General features: G+C 55.8%; 1 protein-coding gene across 2 annotated transcripts in view; it reads right to left on the bottom strand.

The window, feature by feature from the left end:
- PLCG1 (phospholipase C gamma 1) overlaps positions 1–20,229 on the bottom strand; it is a 48,356-nt gene that overhangs the window by 19,856 nt on the left and 8,271 nt on the right. For both annotated transcript variants that reach the window (XM_054845317.1, XM_054845318.1), the window contains exons 2-4: positions 6,173–6,325; positions 5,021–5,114; positions 4,403–4,450 (exon numbers count right to left, since the gene is read on the bottom strand). In XM_054845317.1, coding sequence (XP_054701292.1) covers positions 4,403–4,450; positions 5,021–5,114; positions 6,173–6,325 — 295 coding nt within the window. The remainder of the gene's footprint in view (positions 1–4,402; positions 4,451–5,020; positions 5,115–6,172; positions 6,326–20,229) is intronic.

Genomic DNA, 20,229 nt, shown 5'->3' with positions numbered 1-20,229 from the left:
AGCCCATGCTGCAGCAGGCGCGTATCACCTGCTGCTTTACGGGAACGACTGGGGAGAAGCATTTTCCAAGTATCTGTGCCCCAACACGGATGCTGGGTGACCAAATCCCTTCCAACACCCCCTCCCTGGCCTGCAGAGGGAGCTGGAGGAGGGCAGGCTTTGCAAGTGGTTTGGACCCTGCTAATTTTATCCTAAAGAGACGAAAAAAGCCATTTTCAGCATCTAGCCACAGACACAGCGCTGCCACGCCGTGCCCAGCTGCGCTCCCCCAGCCATCGCCACACACAGAGCTGGTGTGGGGCACCCAGCACGGCTGTCCTCCCCCTGGGGCCCTTTGCACCAAACGTGCCAGTTCCCGGACCGGGAGGGCTCCAGTGCCAACCCCGAGCGGGATCCCGCACCCAGGCAGGCAGAAACAGGCAGCAAGGAGCCCTGGGCCGCCCCTGCCTGCTCCGGCGTTGCTCCTCCGTGGGGCAACGGCCCTGCAGCGAGAAAAAAACGCGGATGTCTCCTATCTGTGGGATTTAAGAAGCTGAAAGGTCTGCGTGCAATCATTTTCTGGCGGCTCCTGCCTTAAAAGCAAGTCCTCCGAGTCCACCCCAGCAATCACAGATGCTGCTTTTGCCCCTCCCCGAGCAAGCAGGAGCCCAGGACCCCACAGTATGTTCCTCCATCCCGCAAAGCGTCGGGCAGGTCTGACCCTGGGAACGCTCACGGCTCTGGGCTGCAAACATAAATATATCGGGGAAGATGTCCTGCGCAGGGGTTTTAACCCAGGCGCACGCTGTCATCTGCAGCAATGGGGACGGGCACCGTGAACCACCGCATCTCTCTTATGCTCTTCCCTGGAAAGACGACACACAGATGACACAGAAAGGGGGAGGGATGGAGGGAGCCCCAAGGAGAGGGAGAAACCGGCTGGTGTCAGGCGCTGCAGAGACGAGGACCTCCGCAGCCGGCGGGACACAGAGAGCCCTTGTTTCTGGGCTCAGAGCTGCAGGGGACCGGGATGCACGTACAGCCGGAGCAGGACCTGGCCTGGCTCCCGTGCCGTGCCCAGGGCCAGCAGCCCGCCGGTCAAGTACTGCGCAGGCAGCGTCCTGCCACTCGCTGGCAGGACGGGAAAAAATAAAAAAGCTGGCAAATGGCACGAGCGTCCCCCTCCCGCACAGCTGTATGAGCTACAGAGCCAGCATCACGCTCTCAGCAGAAGCAGCAGCTTTGGTATCTCCTCCTGCACCTCCACCTCCCCCGGCAGGAGCAGTTAGCCCAGGGGCTCAGGGTGGGTGTTTTGGGGAGGGGAGCCTGCCCTTTCCCTTCTCCAAGGCACCCAGCATCCACGGACGTGGTGCTGTGAGGCTGAGACCGCAAGAGAGCTCTCGGAGGGGCAGGAGGGGCTGAGCAGCAGGACCAGCAGTAGGCACCGGGCTGGAGACCCGCTGGAGCCAGCGCCCGGCTCTGGCGATGCTGGGCTGTTTCACGGGGGGGACATTGGACCGCAGCACCGCTCGTCCACGTGACGGCACCAGGGGAGGTGAGAACAAACCCCATAAAAGCTGTGACCAGCATTTCCCTCTCTGCTTTGGTAGGAGGATGGGGTATGGAAGGATTTTATTTACTGTGTCTTATTAATAATTTTAAAGTGTTGGAGACCTTACATAAACAACTTGGTACTATTTTGAGACTAGAAAGTAAAAACCAAATAAACAAACTAATTTCTTCTATGGAAGTTTTTTAAGGTCTTATGACAAACAGGCCAAAGGACAGATCCAGCCCTCTCACAGGGGATGAAAACATTCCCCAGTGCCGTAACTCTGCTCCCAGCCACGGGCAGCTCTCCTAGCCAGAGGTGAAACAGTCTCCTCCGCAGCAGTTAGGAAAAAAAACCCCAGCATCCTGTTATCCTCCTCTTTCCACCTAACCTCCCTTGGAAAAACAAATACCCAAAGGCCCAGCAGCCAGTGAAAACAGCCAACATCTGCTGGCGTGCTGGAAGGTATGCACAGGCACCCAGCCGGGAAAAGGCGGAAAGGAAAGGGCTCCGGCGCAGGAGGCTGAGGCACGGGGCGAGTGCGGGGTACGCGAACCCCAGGAATGATTTCTTCAGCTGCCAAAAACCTGCCCATTCTGAAAAGGACCAGGGATGTTGATAGTTTGCATGAGAAGTGTTTTTAAAAAAAACCCACGACTCACTGTTCCCTTTTCAAACCCATTTCCAGGCTGAGAAGCAAAAGCAAAGAGCCCTGGGACACCAAAGTTAATGCTGAAATGTCTCATAAGGGCAAAGATTTCATCCAAGAGATGTACATGTCCCTTAACTGCTGCCTCCACTTTGCAGAAAACATATGGATGCCTGTAAAATGGGGAGACCCAAAATCTTTCTGCTCTCCCTCTCTATCGCTGTTTTGCTCCTTTCGCCGCCCGGGCTGGAGCAGCAGCTCTTCCAGTTAAGTGGTTTGCATTGAACTCCCTTCCCTTGACTGACAGGTAAGGCATATATTGTATTTTGCCGGTTTAATTCTAAATGCTAATAGAAAGATTATTAAGACAAGCGACAGGAGAGATGTAACAGGCTGGCTTTCAGCTTGGCTGAACATGCCTTGGGCAGATGAATCTATACAGCCAATCTCTTTTGTCCTGTCTACATGCCATTTCATCAGTTTTACTATATAACCAGAGGAGAAAAAGGACCAGTTTTTTCTCCTTCTCCTGTATTCCTGCTCCAAAACCCCCACGCAGCCACCCCAGCACCTGCCTCAGTGCTCTCCATTGCTGAATTAGGAAATACTACGGCCGGTCACCACTGCAAACCAGTACATCATGTATAAAACCCAAGCCTGGATTCGAAAGGTGTGCGGCATACGCAGAGCAGCTGCAAGAGATTAAACGCACCTCTCCTTCCCTTTCTGCCTCTGCGAGGATTTACCTCTCCTCCGCAAAATCCCCGTGCACCCAACGGTGCTCTCGCCACGCCACGATATAAATCATTACAAGGCCAAGAGTCCAATGCGGTGGGATTTCTCCCATGCAACACACTCCCCTCCACTCCGAGCTGTGGACAGGTTGAATTTACGCCCTGGCAGTCCGACAGCGGGGCCGTCTGCCCGTCCTGGCTGTCACGGGGCAGCACGCTGCGGCTGGGAGGCAGGGACACAGCGGTGGGGACCAAAGTGGGACGAGAGGACCCAGTCGCTTCTCCTGATGAGTACGGAGCCGTGATTTTCGGCTGCTGATCCGCAGTCACCCATGGTTCCCCAGCAGCGTGCTCCCGGCACAGACAGCGGGGTTTGTGGGGTGAGTGTCTTGGCAGGAGCTTGCTGCCAGGATGAGGAGGACTCAATGTGAAGCACGGAAATTGGGAGCAGCGTGAGATCAATGCCGTTGGCAGGGGCCAAGCAGAGGATGCTCTGGAGCCCAGAGATCTGCCCAGTGCTCTGCAGTGAGCCCTGCCTGGACACCCGGGCACGTAACGGGGCAGATGGGGTCTGGGTGCTCCTCCGCAGCGGCGGGGCACGAGCTAATGTGTGAGTGATGTCTCCATCACCGTCCTCTCTGGAGCAGGACTGGAGGAATCCCCCTACCCCAGGGGAGCACATTAACGTGGAGATCAATGCTGAAAGGTTAACGGGCTCCGTCAACATCACAGGGGAAAAGGGTGTCCCAGGGATGAAAGGAGGCAAACGACAGCACCTTGGGAAGAGGAGGCTGGCAGCCGGCGTGCGGCCGGGGAAAGCAGGTGATAGCAGTGGTGGCAGAAAGCAGAGTGTGGTGGAACTCGCCTCCTCGACAGGGAAATGTCCCTTCCCTTATCTGCTCGTGATGGATCACAACCCAATTCCCCTCCCTTATCTCCTCATGACAGGTTCAAGCACGACATATCACCTGTGGGACATCACTAAGCGTTCACCCAAGAACCCCACAAGCAGCGGTCCTGCTGCAGCCCATCAGCCCAGAAGCCAAGCACTGGGACGATCCATGGCCTCCTGGACCTCAGAGGTGGAGAATAAACCAAACAGGATGGAGAGTACTAAACACAACCCGGCTCAGCCCTGATGGGGTGGCACAGCCGCTTGTCGTCTCTTTGGTGTCTGCTTCCTCGGGTGATTGCTCGGGTGAAGGTGTTTCACAGTTATGGGTTCTCAGGGTGTTACTGAGTCTAAACAGCTGGGAAATAGGTCAGGGAAGCAAGGTCATTTTTTGATGCTTTTTTAATTCAGTGAAAATAAGCCAGGAAAATACTGGGACTTGAATTAAGGTTCCTTGGAAATGAAAATTAAAAACCTAAAGAACTCAACAAAAAATCCAAAGCAAAGGTGGGGGTTTCAAGTCCAAGGTAAACCTTTCTGGCTCAAACCCTTCTATTAACATGCACGTCTGTGCAAGCGAGCGTTTTCCCTCTTACCTGTCTTCCCGGTTGCGGTCCAGCGAGTAGAACTGCTTGCGGAGCCACCTAAACAGAAAGGCGCAAACATGCACACGCTTAGCCCCAGCTCCTCAGCAACAAGCCCATTCAGTTCGGTGCTACCTCTGGAAGACGCTCGACGCCTTGCCGCCCGCTCCCACAGCCCTCCTTCCCACCAGAGAACTTGGCTCTGCTCCCCTTCCCGAGGCAGCCTGCCCTATTTTTATGCAGGCAACCTGCCCCCCTTTAAAATTGTCTCTGCCTGACAGTAAGTCCACAGATAAGACAAAAAAAAAAAAAAATCAAAGATATTCTCTTCTACGTGCCTCTGCGCTGAATTGCTACAGATAGCAGAGGCCGCGCACACATAAAAACATCTGTTTTGCGGTAAAGCTCCTTTTTCCCTGCACGCATGTGAGATCAAACTCTGGCCGTAGCTGATGTAGCACAGCAGGTCAACGGGATGGAGCCTCTCGAGCGCAGAGGCAGGAGTGCCAGGTCAGCGCGGCTCAGAGACTGAATCAGATGTTGTCACTGTGCTCACCTTTTTCTGTCAAAAAAGGACAAGAAGGGAAAAAAAAAAAGAAAACAAGTGCAGGACAAGGAGAAGTTCCTCACCTTTCAATCTGCAGGGGGGTGGCAGCCCGCAGGGTGTCTGCCACCAGCCAGTTCAGCCCCTTGATCCACATATTGACCTCGTCCTCGGAAGTGGCTGTGGAAAGCGCACAGGAGAAATGGGAGGAAGGGACGTAGAAGCCAATCACCGACCCAAACCTCTTGGGACCATCCCCCATTCCTTCCTTCATCCCCTCTCTGCTAACAGCTCCCTCCCGTGCAGATGCTCTGGCCGGCTCCTGCTCCCCTCCCATGGGATGTATGTGGCTGGCTGGAGCCCTTGCGCCTGCACGACACTCTCCCTTCAGTTCCCGAGAGCTGGGCGGTTATCTTTGTCCCCAAGCAGAGATGCTCTGCTCCTCCATAACCTCCCTGTCAGCGTTTCCATCCTTTCTGAGGGCAGAAGTGCTGTCTCTGTCCCTGTGTCCCACAGCACAAGCCAGAAGACAGATTTGTCACGGACATTAAGCATGTCTGCCTCCATCAGTGCTCGTCTCCGTGGGTTTAAACAAGACTCAAGATTGCGTACTGTTAGCCGAAAAAGATCTCATCCATCAGCTGAACTGCAGCCAGCGAACATGAGCCTGTCCTCCGTCTGAACAGGAGGAGACTCAACAGCATAAACCTCCCCTCTTTTAACAGGAAAACGTAAGGCTGGGAGCTCCAAGTCCAGCTTAAGTCAACAGACAAGGCGTTGGGGCAAGCCGAGACCAACACCTCAGGGGTACCGTGGCTTCGTGCGTTACCGTTTGCCACCGGCAGTGTTTTCTCGCTCAGAATTGCAAAGCAGAAGCGAGAGAGATTTTACCACTTCATGCGTGGAGCCGGTTACCACAACACGGCTGGTGAACGCCAACATGCCACGCTGAGATAAAACCCTTGATTTCAAGCACACATTTGAACTAGGGGCTTCAGTTCACCCAACTTTTGGGTTTACTGGGCAAATTAACTGACAACTAGGGTTGAATGTGTACCCTTCAGGAACCAGTGTCACCTTCTTCCAAACACACCCCCTTGGCGTGGTGGAAAGAGCATCTGCCAAGGGCTATGGTCTAGCTCACTTGTGGAAGGATGCATCAGAAGTTTGGGTCCTGTGGTGATGAGGTGCCTGCCCAACCCTGCCCTGGCACAGCCCCAGGGCCACGAGTGCTTTACCTTGCAAGCTGAGGGTCTTCAGCCTGAATTCTGTGCCATAGAGGACAACGAAGCAGTGAGACTGGTCCGGTCGGAAGCATGGATCCTCCTGGTACCGGTCAAAGTCACGTGAATTTTTTCCTGGACGAATCTCTTTGATTTCACGAATATCCACTAAGAGAGAAAGGGAAAACAAAAGGGGAGTTTAGCAAAGAGCTTGAGATTCCCACAAAGTTGGAGGAGAAGGAAGGGCATGGATAGAGCAGTTTTAGCCACCTGAAGACCTGGATTACCACCCATCACATGATGGCAGACCCAGGCATGCCTACGGCACCGGGGTACCGGGCTCTGAAAAGCTCAGCCCAGGAACCGTGTTTCCCTGGCTGTGCTGGGAAGCAAGGACGGGATGGCTGCCCCAGCCCGGGCAGAGAGCTGCCAGAGCTCCGAGGACAGCGGGTGGGTGCTGGGGACGGTGCCTGGTAGATGGACTTAACTGCATTCAGGCAACAAGCGTGCCTTCACGGCAGCGTCCCAGTCCTCTCCTGCCACTGCTGACAGCACGGGCTGAAGAGGGGACCTGCACCCAGAGCTCTAGCACAGCACTGCCAGTCCGGTCCTCAGCACGGCCACAGGTGCCCAGGTCCTCCCAGAGAAGCTGCCCACTCCTCTCACCTTAGACAAGTCCTTCAAGAGCCCCAGCTCGCTCCTCAACCTTGCAAAGCAGCACAGAGATCTTACTACTTATCCTGCACATCTCTCTTGCCGTGTGTACACGGTTGTGCACACACACGCGCCTGTGAGCACAGCCCCTTCTCACCGGTTCCCTAGGAACCCTCCACAGCCACCACCCGCTATTTACCTCTGTGTCCCCCAAGAATGGTTGGATGTCTCACCTGCGGCGATCCCCAGGCACGATGAACAGAGGGCAGCTCTACTGCTACCGCAAGCTCCTTCACCCTTTAGCTTCACACCTCACACTTTCCTCTTCCTCCACTCAACACACATCTGCAAACTGCACTTCTTTTTGTCTTTCAAGACAGCAACTTTTTTTTTTTTTTTTTAAGAAAGCTTTTCTGCAGAGGCAAACCCTCTGAGGGTGCAGCCTCCTGCCCAGCTGGATGAAATCCTGTTTGCAGCTATTGTGTCTTACAAACACTTAAGATCCACTCCTCTCCAACGCGCTTCCTCCAGGGAATGGCTGGAGAGGGCAAGATGAACTGCAAGCAACCAAGTCACGGTCAAGTGAAACCCTCAGCCGGTGCCCAGCAGATGATGGCTAGGGCAGGGCAGGCAGCACCACCATCACATCAGGCTTCTGGGACATGGGGACAGCATCAGGGCTGGTGTCACACCTCAGCAGCTGTCCCTGGTGGGCCAACCCAAAAGCGACCAAGCAGTGTGACCATGAGGGCCAGCCCACGGTGGCGAGGGCCAGCCCAGGCAGGTAGCGGCAGAGAACGGCAGGGCAAATCCAGGCATGGGGCTGGTGAGGCAGCAAACCTGCCTGGCTACGCGTGTGGGTGGTGAATCCGATGGTGCAGCTGCAGCATCATCCTGGCAGCTTCAGCTGTGGCCCGTGGAGAAGAGGAGCAGATAACTCCAGCCAGCTACCTCGGAACTGTGCTCCCCTGCAAAGGGCAGCTGTGAGCGTGCCGGAGCATTAAACGCCAAGCAAGGAGAAGGCGCTGAAGAGACGCTGGTAAGGGAGCATCTCACAGCCTCCCTCCCTGGAGGAAATTCTGGGAAAGGACTCTCATTGCCATAAAACAAAGAGAAAACAACAACAGCAACAAGAAAAAAAAAACCCCAAACCCAACAATCTTTGCTTCCTGGAAAAATAGTTTCTTCAATGCTCGAGGGAATTAAATAACAACATTTCTGAGTCACATTTCCAAAGCAGATGATGCTTCTGAGCAACGCAGGATGGAGATTACTGCAAACCTGGCATGTAATTCATCCCAATTAAACTCCACTTACTGCACTCACCGTGGATCGACTCGCCTTTCATTTCAATTTACTGCAGTTTAAAACTAGACAGAAATGCGACCTGCTCATCACCCGCAGCAGCCGACAGCACTGAACTGCATCGCGAGAGATGATGCTCGCTCCAAACGAACACCACAGTAAGCCAGACACAGGGCTTGACTTTGGGGAGACTCGTAAGCCCTACACGAGGCACGTGGGATCCTCTCTTGGCAGGATACACCGGGCAGCACCATGGGTGTGCGTCTGGAGCCTGCTCACTGCCTGACACGGGATGCATCTGGACCGACCACTGCAATAACCCTCCAAAGCTCATCAGCTCGGGACAAGAGCACAGAAAGACCCAGGTCCTTGGGGCTGCAAAGGGAGGACAGACAAGCTCCCTAAAATAAGCAAGGGTACGACTTTTCAAGGCATCGCCTACCCTTTGGAAATGAGCTGGCTGGAAGTTCAAACGTTAGCGTGCCCTGCCGTAACCTGCCCATGTGCTCACATCCTTAGTGACACAGCGTGTTATTTTAGCCCCTAAAAAACCGTAGCACAGTTACGGTCTTTGCATCCAGGACACGCACAGCAGGGCTGAAGACCAATCCTGTCTTTGAAGGATGCAGGGCTTGACCAACGCAGTGGGAAAGAACTGGCAGCTGGGTTTTCGTGGCAGTTTACCAGGCAATAACTACTGAAGGGAGGTGCGAAAATATTAATGGCCTTCCTTCGCATCACGCTGCAAACGTCTCGTCTCCGCTTTGGGATGCCGCAGCATGCTAACTATGTCCCGCACTCACCTCTCACTGCGTGGAGCACCAGCGGGTTAGTAAGTAAATAGTAAGAGCTATTGTTACAAACTGCATACCTAAAATCCACACAATGGAGAGAGCGCTGGAGCAACCGAGGTGCTTATCAAAGACAGAAGCACGCAGGGAGTTCCTAGGGCGAAGGGCAGCCTCTGCGAGGACCGCGCACCCGGAGGCAGCGGGGTAAAAACCTCCAGCCCACGCACGCTTGCAGCTGCTTGCTGATCTCTCTCATCCTCCCAAACATGCCTGCGTGTGCTGGGCAGAAGGCAGGTTAGGGTTTGGTTTGTGCAGCTCTCTTGCTGCAGAGCAGCAGAGCAGCCTCTCAAACCCCGCTGTCTCTACAGACTCAAACACCTTCCCGGCCCCCTTGCAGCGTGGAAGGAAATGACTCTCGGCAGGAAGCACACACAGCGAGCACAAATGCCACCGTCCCGACCAAGCAAGCGCCGAAACGCTGCTTCCCTGCACCGGCCCCTGCCTCAGTCCCACCCCGGGTCCCCCCTCCAGCACCCCGCTGCCAGCGCAGGACCGGGAGCCACCGTGCACGGGGGAAGGAGAGACGAAGACATCTTGCAGTACCCCAGGTCTCACTGGGGTTCTTCTCTCGCTGATTTAGCTCGGCGAGTTGCTGCAGCTCCTGGGGGTAACCCCAGCTTTGCAGAGCACCCGCCAGGGCCCGCTGCTGCAGGAGTGCACAGCTCCGGGTGGGTTTTGCAGCCTGGGCTGAGCACTGCTCAACCTCAGCTTTGCTACTGGCAGAAAGGCCGCAGGCAAGCTTGTGACCGGCTTGCGGGCCTGCCGGCTATGAAGGCAGAGCCTACAAGCCCCATCTCCCCTTGCCCTCCCCGCCTCGCGCTAACTCCTCTCTCCCACCCCCGGGTGCCGCTCTCCCCGTCCTCCCGCCTGTCCCCACCACCGCCACAGCCAGGCACGTTGTTATTCCAGACAATAACCCAAACTCCAACCCGTAACTATTTCCACCACAGCGTGCAAGAGCCTCAAGTCAAACGCAGCCGTCCTCGCACACCCCAGCCGCCCTCGTGCCGGTAAACAGGAAACCCAGCGCCCGCGGCAGCCACCCTGCCCGCCCAGGCTTGGGCTACCTTGGTCTTTTGATCCCCCCCAGCCTGCTCCCACCGTGGTTGCCGCAGCAAGTGCCGTTGGCTGCTGACGCGCTTGGATCTGCTCGCCAGCGCCTGCATTTCCTTGGGCAGAGCCCTGCAGCTTTGCAAACCTGCAAGGAGGGTTGTGGGGGGAGCCCAGACCCCCCCAGGGCAGGCAGGGGAACTTGGCAGCCAGCCTCGAGCAGGGAGTGGGAACTAAAAAGGAGAGGGCAGACGAGCAGAGGCAAGCTGGAAGCACGGCAGAGGCTCTCCATGAGTGCAATGGATGGAGAACTGCGGAGCGCATGCTGGAAGTGACGTCTAACCACTGCTCCGACACCCTCAGCACCAGCAGGCTCCGCAGCTGAGTGGTGGCATGGGCTCCATAACAGCTGCCCACGGGTCCCACCACGGGTCCGCGCCTTGGGTCCTTGCTGGGAAAGACCTACCAGGGATGTGGCCAAAGACCAGGGGATGAGCGTCTGGTGGGGCCTCAGCACCACAGGTCGTATGCATGCCTGGGCAGAGGAACAAGTGGCAGGTAATCCAGCATGAACCCCTCAAAGGTAAGTACCCTGTCACCAAGGTGAGCCACATCATCTCCTCCCCAAGCTGCCCTCTCCCAGAACACGCGGTGGAAGGCAGCAGTCACTGCAGAAGGTAGAAACTGGTCTTCATCCCATGCGGACAGTGGCAAGAGGAGGAAGAACTTGGTGCCAATAGCAGAGGTAGAGGGAAGCTCTCTGCTGGAACATAAACCCCACTGCAGTCTGGCAGGGCTGAGATGTCTCCGAGCAGGGACCAGCAACAAGCAGGGACAGATAAGCAGCGGATGAGATGGGAGGTCTGGAGCACGCTGGCCATCCTCCAGCCCTCCCAGGCGGGCGTGCAGGCAGCAGCCAGGAGAGGCTCTGGGAAGGAGGCGGCGAAGCCCATCCAGCGCGGAGATGCTCTAAGCTCCTCACGTGGTTCCATGTCGCACGCTGAGCCGTGCCGCGGCCGTGCAAACAGGTTGTGACCTTCACAGCCTCCCAAACTCCCCCCCAGTCTACCATCAGCAGAAAGGCCTGGCCCTCCACTTGCCTTCAGAACTTCAGAAAAAAAGAAAAAAAATAAGGACATGGTCACGTTTCTGGGCAAAGAGCCTTCCTTTCAGCAGGAGCGGGTTGCATCAGAAAGAAAAAGCTGGCCCCAGATCCACGTCCTGCACCATTTAAGAAGAAGAAAAAAAAAAAAAAAGAAAAAAAACCCCAACAAATTACCCTCTGATTACATGAAAACCAGATCCACCCTTAAAGTCATTTAAAACCGAAACTTTGTCCAAGCCTTGTTTAACCGCTGATGGATAGGGTGTTGTAACGTGTAAGGATAAGGACACCCTGGAACAGGCTCAGAGGGTTGCAAAATCTCCACCTCCAGAGGATTTTTGCAAAGTTGTAAAACTGATTAAGTAAAAAAAAAAAAAAAAAGCTGACAAAAAGAGGGTTTAGTCCAGATTACCTTCCAGGATAGATTTACCGGGGACAGCCTCCAAGAAAACACCCACGCCCTCGACAAGCATCGCCCGGTGCGGCACGTCATCCTGGGGACACACGGAGCAGTGACAGCCATGTGGTCACTCCCAGCCCAGCTTGACCTCAGCTGGCTGACAGGCACTGAGATCCTGCCCTGGGGCAGCAGAAAAGCCTCCAGGCTACTCACACTGGCAAAGAAAAAGTTGATTTTGTTTTGTTTTGTTTTGTTTTAAAAAAGGTCTTCCTGCTGTTTAACATTGTGGATCCCACTGAGCACAACCCTGTGTCATCCCTAGGCTTCCCATCATTGCACGGGGCGCTGGGCGGTCAGGCCCCCAGGGAAAGGCTGCCGAGGGAGAAAGAGTTAAAAAAGACATGATTCATATATGCATGTGGGTAAAAATAAGAGAAATCTATTATGCAACAGCGTGGAGAATAAAGTAGCACCATCTCCCTCTTAATATTTCCGTGGAAGCCCCCTCAAATGGGTATTCCGGCCAGCACTACATACCAAGAGCTGCAGAGTCTGGGGGAGGATTGCAGCCCACCTTCTTGTGCCGGGGTTCACCAGCTGGTTTATCACCCCGTGAACAAACCCGACCAGCCTGGGGCTGCTCTGCGCCCGCTCAACGCTTCGGATTTGCTGACTGCAACCAAACACCACTCAGCACAAAAAAAAAAAAAAAAAAAAAAAAAATCCCCCAAAAACCCAACCCAAACAAAAAATCCCGCATAACCAAAAATCCCCCATGATTTCAGAGGAACGGTCGAGCATGCACTAAGTGCTTTGCTGGACAGGGGCCAGAGCCTTCAGCACCTCGCAGTCTGGAGCCCCGTCGCCTGCCCTTCGCTATTTATCAAGCCCCTTCCGCCTGCAAAGCTCCGGGGGAGCCTGGCTTTTGTCCCCGCACGGACCCATCCCCACATCCACTCGGGATGCTGGAGGAATCGGGCAGACAGTAAGTATCCGAGCTTGAGTTTGGCTGGACTGCAAAAATTAAGGCTGCTTTTACAAAAGGCACGTTGCACCCATAAAGAATGCAAAAATGTGGGGTCCTGCCCTTTATATCCCCTTCACAAGAGCAAAGCAGTAACCCCAAGCGATTAGAAACATATTTCAGAGGACAGAGCCATGCGTCCCTCATTAGTATAGGTTTTCAGAGTGACGATAGCTCAACCTCTCAACCCCGCAAGCTTCCCTGAACAGAGGAGACTAAGGCAGACAGCGGAACGGTGAATTAAACGTCTCTGCACCGAGACGCAGCGATGGGGTTACTGCATCCTCCTCCCGGCTGCGCTCGCTGCCGCGCCTGCCATCAGCGCTGCTGTGCATCAGCTATCAGGTTTCCGAAGGACAACCTCATGCCATTGACGGACGCCGTATCCAGACAGGACAACAAGAAACCAGCTGAGGCCTCTAATTTGACCTTACTAATTTTTTGGAGGGCGAGAGGCTGAGGCATCTGTGGAGGCCAACATAAACACCAAACCAGCAGTGCCCCAGCAAATCCCTCATCCTCTACAAACTAAAACTGGCCATGCTGCCCTTTTAGCGAGGCATCAAAACCCCCGTAAAAAGCTCTCTCACCCCCAACTCCTGTCCCAGGGAGGGACACAGCCACCCTACTGCTCAGGGGCCATTGGGTCCCATTGCTCTTGTTGCTGCCACGTGCAGATACTTCTCCTGCCTCAGGAGAAGCAGCAGGTAAAGCCGTTTTCCCCTCCAGACCCTGCTCAGTTGTGTCTCAGGTTGCTCCGGCAAGTTGCTTCATCTCCCCTGCTACCCGCATCAGCAAAGCGCAATTTTTTCTCCGAGCCACTGCATTTTGCTATGAAGCGACTGTTACATTAGCTCTACCCCAGAAGCGGTGACATCCACGCAGAGAGCACCTTAGGAGAGAAGAAGCTGGAAAGAAAATAGCTGAATGGGCTGGAGAGGGGATGACAGGGAGCTCCCATCAGCCAGGATGACTGGGACTAGCCTGGATCCCAACTCAGATCCTGGCTCACCTCTCAACGATCTCCGTCAATCAGCGTGGAGCGGGAGGATTTGGCAGAGAGCTTAAATGCTGCCCTGGGAGCTGGCACCTCTGCCCAGGCGCCGGCAGCGCACGCCGGGCAGCCCACGCGGGGCACGCAGGGACGTGCCGGCTGCTCCAGGCAGCTGCTCTGTGGGCACCGGTGCTTCCTGCCTGCACCTCCGGCTGCCACTGCCTCCGCTGCGCCCCTAGGCCACGTGTCCCACGGCTTCTGAACTCCAGTTCCTCCCTCCCCTGTCCCCCCAAAAAATCCTTATCAGCTGCAGAGGAAACTAGAGGAGATGTGCAGGGAGATTAGGAGATGCTAAGCAGCTGCATCATGCTGAAGGTCGGAGAAGAGGATGTGAGGAACCACCCTTCCCTCCTCCGTCCCACACAGCCATGTTACAGGCTGGAGCAGGGAGGCCATGGTCCTGCCCAGACGTCCCCCTGCTCCTACAGGGCACTGTGGACCTCCTCTCCCCAGGCTGACCCGGACCTTGCTGCTCCACCAGTTTCAGCCTCATGCAGGTGGCCTCCGTGAGCTCACGGACATCCTCCCGATGCTAGAAGCAGAGGTGGCTGTGGGCTGGCAGCTGCCTATCCTGTATCGTCAGCACATCTCTCCCGCTCACTCTCAGCTGCAAGAAAATACGAGTTAAAAAACCAAAGCCGATCACCCGAATGAGTGAAGCAGGATGCTGCTCTCTCACAGCCTCTGCCCACAGCCCAGCACAGATCGGGGACATAAAGGCTGGCAGTTTCCACGCTGCTGGTCTCAGCCTTCCCAGGGGCAGCTCCATGCTCAGACCCCCCTGGCCTGAGCCTCCTCCCTGCCAGCACTGCCACCGTGCCCATCACCACCGCTTGGCCTCAGCGCAGCTGAGAAGGTGGTGTTGGACCCATCTCTACCTCTGGTGGGCTGCATGACCTCCGGCAAAGCAGCCCAGCTCCTTGCCCAGCCTCCACTGCAAGCCCCTTGGTTGCAGCCCTGGAGCTGCGGGGATGGGGAGAGCCTGTCATCCCAGAGCATCTGCTGCAAACACCACGCCGGTACGTCCACCCCAAAGCCAGATGAGAAACCACGACAGCAAATAAAGCAAAGGAGCAGAGGTGGGACACTGATCCCAAGACACGGTCACTTGTTCCAGTCACAGCCCAAGCCCCTGAAGAAGCACCAGGAGCCCCCTGGTCCCACAATCCTTCCATGTCCCACGAGCAGCCCTGCCTGCGGGCACCTGCAGCCAACACTTCTCCGATGGGGAGAGGGAGGAAGAGAGGCTTGGGAGAAACAGGGGTAGGAGACATCCCCCAATGCATCCTGCCCTAATGCCAGCTAATGGCCAGCAGTTAATTAGCAGGGTTATTGCAGGGAACACCTCCACACCCCCAGAGGGACCGGCTCTCCGCTCTCCCCTCAGGCTGTTCGCTGCCAGCAGGACCTTTGGCAGGGGTGTTTGTGGGGCTTGCTGGACACAAAAAGCAAGCGCTGCCCAGTCCCACAGCCAGGCTCTCCTCCCCGAGCAGATGAACTTCTCATACGGGATGCTACGCTCCCGCTGGCTCTCCCAGTCTCCCCCCAGGCTTTCTCCCATGTCACTGGAAACGGAATATCCCATGCAAGCTGGTCACTGGGGCTCCCTTCGCAGTCCAAGGAGGGATGGGCACTTCAGTCTAACCCTACACAAGCGTACAAGGTAGGTGGGAAGAAACTTCTTAGCAGATACATCTCTTCCACGACTGCTGGAGAGAGCACATCTGGCCCATACCCCATCGCTGAAGAAAAGGGTGAGCCCGTTTGAGATCTCCCCCCAGACACCTTCCCACCGTCCAACTCTGCAGTTTGGGGTCTCTCAGAGGTTATCTTCTCTGTCCGCAGCAAGGCGCAGGCACCCGACTTCAGGACAGCCACTGTGAGGAGGGGTGAACCCCGAGCAGCATGAAGTCTACAAAGTACGAAAGCAGAGTCACAGTTCATGGTGCAGAATTCACCCAGCGCAGCACTGGGTCTGGGAAGCACCAACATCCCCCTTGTTGGACACCAGCATCCCAGGGAAGGGAACGACACGTCACCCTGTCCCTCCAGCACAGTCCTGCGAGGGCAGTGGTGGGAGCTCATGGAGATGGGCAGCTAGATGGCAAACACGAGGTGAGAGCCCCAGCAATCCCCCTCCTGGGACGCTTCGGCACTCCCTCTTGTCCTCCATTGAAATTTTGTGCATGTGAAGTTGTGGGGCTTTGTACCAGGATTTCTGCATTCTACCAAATCCCAGGCTGGGCATCCAGAGCTGCTGGTCATATCCACTCCCACGCACAAGGCTGGCACCCATGAGAGCCCTGGACTTGTTGTCCCTTCACCACACAGGACATGGGAGCACATTTCCACCCCAAATACAAGCAGAGCTACCCCAGCTAGGGTAAAGCCTCAGTTTTTGCTTGCACAGATGCTGCCTCGCAGTCGGTGTCCCTTCCCCAGATGAAATAAGGCCGGTGGCAGCCTGCAGAGCCACCCTGCAGTCATCAGCCTGGTCTGTTTGAGAGGCACAAGCTTCCACTGACTCAAATGGAAAGGGGAAGCTCGGCACCGGCACTTCTGGACAGACGGTCTGTCTAGGGATGGCTCCGTAAGCCATCCCCAAGGTGACCTTTTTCCTACGCAGCATCGAGGGCTCCATCCCCCTCAGCTCTGCCTGGGCAGGAAATGTAATGACCTTACAGGAGCACAATAAAACGGAGGGAGGATGGGGGAAGCTGAAGATCTGCGAGCACAGCTCCTCCAGCCTGCCTCTGCCGCTCTCCCTCCCTCCCTCCCGGGTGGATGCGCAGTGGTCAGGAGATCTGAGAGGTTCTGCAGAGGGCAGGGATGGATCAATGGGGGCACCGACACTGCGCTGTGTCTCGGCATGGAAGGGGGGGAGATGCTCAAGAGAGCTGCTCCCTGCGTAGGTGTCCCCCATGGAAGGGCCCAACAGGGAGCACTTCTGTGCAACGTCCCCGCATCCCCCTCCTTGAGTTTATGGGGTCACTGATGTCCCCAGAGTCTCAGCCAGCTGGAGGACTCCTACCCACTGCCAGCGCTGCCTGGGTGGGGAAGGGGACGGGACCAAGCAGACTGGCAAAAAACAAGCAGGGAAGAAGGGCAGACATGGCAATCCAGCGGGTCCCGAGTGCACAAGGCAGTCAAAGGCACAGCTCACCAGCTCACAGCATGACAGCCAGGAGCTCGGCAGGGCCAACAAGGAAGCCCTGGTAGAGGTGGATCTGGGGGACCTGGGTGTCCAACAGCATCAAGCTCTCCTCGGAGCTTTTTGGGGATTTTTGCACCCAACATAGGCGCCGCCTTGACTCACACCCGGGCAGTCATGCCCCACCACAAAGCAAACGGAGACAAGAGTGACCACACACTGTCCCCAGGACAGGGCACAAAGGCAAGGAGTGAAAACTGAAGGACAGAAAAGATTTGTCACACCGGCAGCAAATGCCAGTGATGTTCAGATGCCGTGACTCAGTTCTCATCCATCCCACCAGTCGATGCAATCAAGTTTCCGTGACAGCGGTTTAACAGCAAAGATGACTGCTGGCCAGGACATTCAATGGGCAGCAGGGAGATGGCTCGTTCCTGTCCCTACCAGGGCTCAAGCTCTTCAGTGTCGGGGTAAAGTTGGGAAGAGAAGAACAGGATAAAGATCCCATCTGCTGCTGAGCCATTCGAGGTCACCGCAACAGCATGACCTCTTCCCCCACCATGCTCAACTCAAAAGCAGTTTTGAGACAGCAAGGACTGAATATTCACTAACGCACAGATGTGATTTCCAGATGTGTGCCCTCCCCTAGATCTCCCTGTGTGCCATTATCTGTGGGAGAGGCCCCAGAGGGCCATACGGTCTGCTCTGATAACGCAGGGAGTAGCTGAGGTACCTCCTCCTCCTCGGACTCCCCATGCAAGTCCCTTCCACCCGCCGTGCCATGAACCAGAGAGAGAGGCAGATGCAGTTACCAGAGAGGCTGCTGGTGAAATCAAACCTCCTCTGTCCCAAAGTGGTTAAAAATAGAAACAATGACTCTCCTCTTCACTCTTCACCAGTTTTGCTTTATCTGCACTAAACACGATGGGGCCACTGATGGTGCTGGCTTCACCTTCCATTGCCAAGGCAAGAGTATGGTTGATAACCAGTCAATGGCATCTTGTTACAGCACCATCCAACCGAAGATCTCCAGGCACCGAGCAGGTACTACCGGAGCCACACACCACCCTAGCAGGAGACATTAGCTTCAGTTAACGTGGGAGAAGCAGGAGCTCTTGGTGATGGTCTTCACACCAGGCTCCTCCACCACTTGGGTTTGTTTTTTTTCTCAGTGACCTCACCCAGGATTTATTTGATCTCCAGAACTGGAGACCTCCTGCTTGCACACCAACCTGCTCCATGGTTCATACCAAACTTGATGTGCCAATGCTCCAAAATGTCATGCCCTCATCTCCAGGCCTTTTCATAACAGGCCCCAGAGCCTCAGCTGCTGGGGATTATGGGGACCATACTCCAACCACCAGCAAGACCTTGAGAACAGGCTGACACAAGGCATTAAATGACATATGAGACACCAAAGAAAAAAGAAAAGAAGAAAAAAAAAAGAAATAAAAGAAAAAACAATTTCTGCTGCTTTGCTGGGACGTAGAGCCAAGCTGTGTCCCAGCAGAGCCAGCTCCCTGCTGCCCAGCAAGACGGGGAGCCCAGCACCACTCATCGTCTGCTCTGGGGCCCAGGACAGCTTTTGGGTCCTCTGAAGCTGAGGAGGGCTGTGAGTTGGCAAGGACTAGCAGTACAAAAACTGCAGGCTTGAAGGAGATGGGGGTATGCAAAGTTCCCCAGGATTCCGGCCAGAGGAACCAGAGGTGGATGAGCGACGGCTGTGGGACAGGCACTGGCAGAGGTACCCGAGCACGGCAGCTCAGAGAGACGAGGCAGCAGGCTCTCTGCTTCTGCTCTGATGCAGCCCAGGAGCACGAGAGCTTTGCCCTTCGCTCGTGCCAAGAAGGACCACGTCAGGCAGTGCCTGAACGCTCCGCAAACAAATGGAGCCAGCCCCCACCCCTCCAGCAGCTGGAAAGCAGATTTATGGGGTGCAGATTTACAGAGAAGGGGGTTAAAGTCCTCTTGGACATCTGTACTCCAGCACAGCCAAACCCTGCCCGCAGCCACCCCGGTTATCTGACCTGGCTTACAGGCTGGGGACCGCACGTGCAGAGACACCCCTTAGAGAGGGTGAGGAGGAGGGATGAAGGACGCACCGCACATGCAGGAGGGATGTCCTTTAACCACCACATCACCCAGCACTTCTGGGAGCAAGTAAACAGGAAAAAGACTCTCAAGCAGCTGCTCTACCCAGCGTCCCCGCAGGGCACAGCCTGCCCGACAGCGTTCCTCGACGTCCCCTCTTGGTGACAACGATTTCCAACCCTGGCAGGTCTCGCTCTGGTGCGGACAGAAGCTCAAATGGAGCAGGATGGGGCCCTGCACAGCGCAAGCCCGGGAAGAGAAGAGCAAGGCATACCGCAGAGCGAATCGGGGGAGCTCCAGCAGAGAGAGATGGAGAGCAGGACACCTCCGCGTTGGAGCAGCTCACGGTGTCAGGAGGCAGCAGAGCAGCCACAGCATCGCTGCGTGCCGCCGCCGCCACAGTAGCCTTCCTGCACCTGCCCGTCCCTCCAGGCACCACGATCCCGGCAGCGCAGCGGGACAGACTGCAGCACGGTGACTGCGCATCCAGCTCCTGGGTGGTGGGATTTGAAGCTAAGAGGGAAAATGCAACCCGAGGTGACCTCAGTCCCTGAGGACAATTTACTCCACGGGACGCTCCCCAAGGGCCGCGGGCGGGAAGGCAGCAGCCCTGCACGCACCCCCGTACGGGTAAAGGCTGGGGGTGAGCAGAGAAGCTGAGCTGCAAACACGAGGCAGCACAGCTCTGGGCGCGATGATTTAGTGCGTCAAGGCAGGAAAAAAAAGTCACATTCCAAGAAAAAGAAAATAAATGCGTTTGTAATGGGTTGAGGAGAGAAAACCCGTAAGGCATGGTCCTGTCCCTTCTGCCGTGGCTGTTGGCCATTGCATCTCAAGGCCAGCAGACAAAGTCAGCTCAGCAAAGCATCCCGTTCATAGAAGCTCATGTGCTGGACCACCAGCTTCGCCGTGCCAATTTTAAAACAACAACGTGGGTTTGCCTGCCTGCAGGCCCCCAGGCGTGCACTGGGGCACCGTATTGACAGCATGAGAAGTCACGATTGACCAAAACCTCAGAATCACAAGTGTTTGCCAACAGAAGGTCAGTGCTGCAGAGGAAAGCAAGGGAGAGGTCCGTTCCAGACTCTGGAAGGTTTTCCAGAGCTCTCCAGCCAGCCCAGTTCAGGACCCCCAGCTCAAATCGAGCTGAAGAGCCACCAGACCACACAGGCAGCAGAGGTGGAGCTGAACAGCAGTTTGAAAAATCAGAGACTTTCAAGAGTACGGGCTGTCAGCGTTGTAAAGCTCTGCTGACTTCTACAGATCCAGAGTCGCCAGCTTCTGCCAGAGACACCAGCCCTTGGCCTTTTGGGTGCTCAGGGTGCTCCGCAATCACATGTCCTCCCGCCACCTGATCCACCAAGGTGTTTGACACGTGACGGGGATA

Source organism: Grus americana, chromosome 17 (assembly GCF_028858705.1).
Source record: "Grus americana isolate bGruAme1 chromosome 17, bGruAme1.mat, whole genome shotgun sequence".
NCBI classification, from domain to species: Eukaryota; Metazoa; Chordata; class Aves; order Gruiformes; family Gruidae; genus Grus; species Grus americana.
The sequence above is the reverse complement of the archived record's forward strand: the minus strand, read 5'-3'. Positions and strand labels throughout refer to the sequence as shown.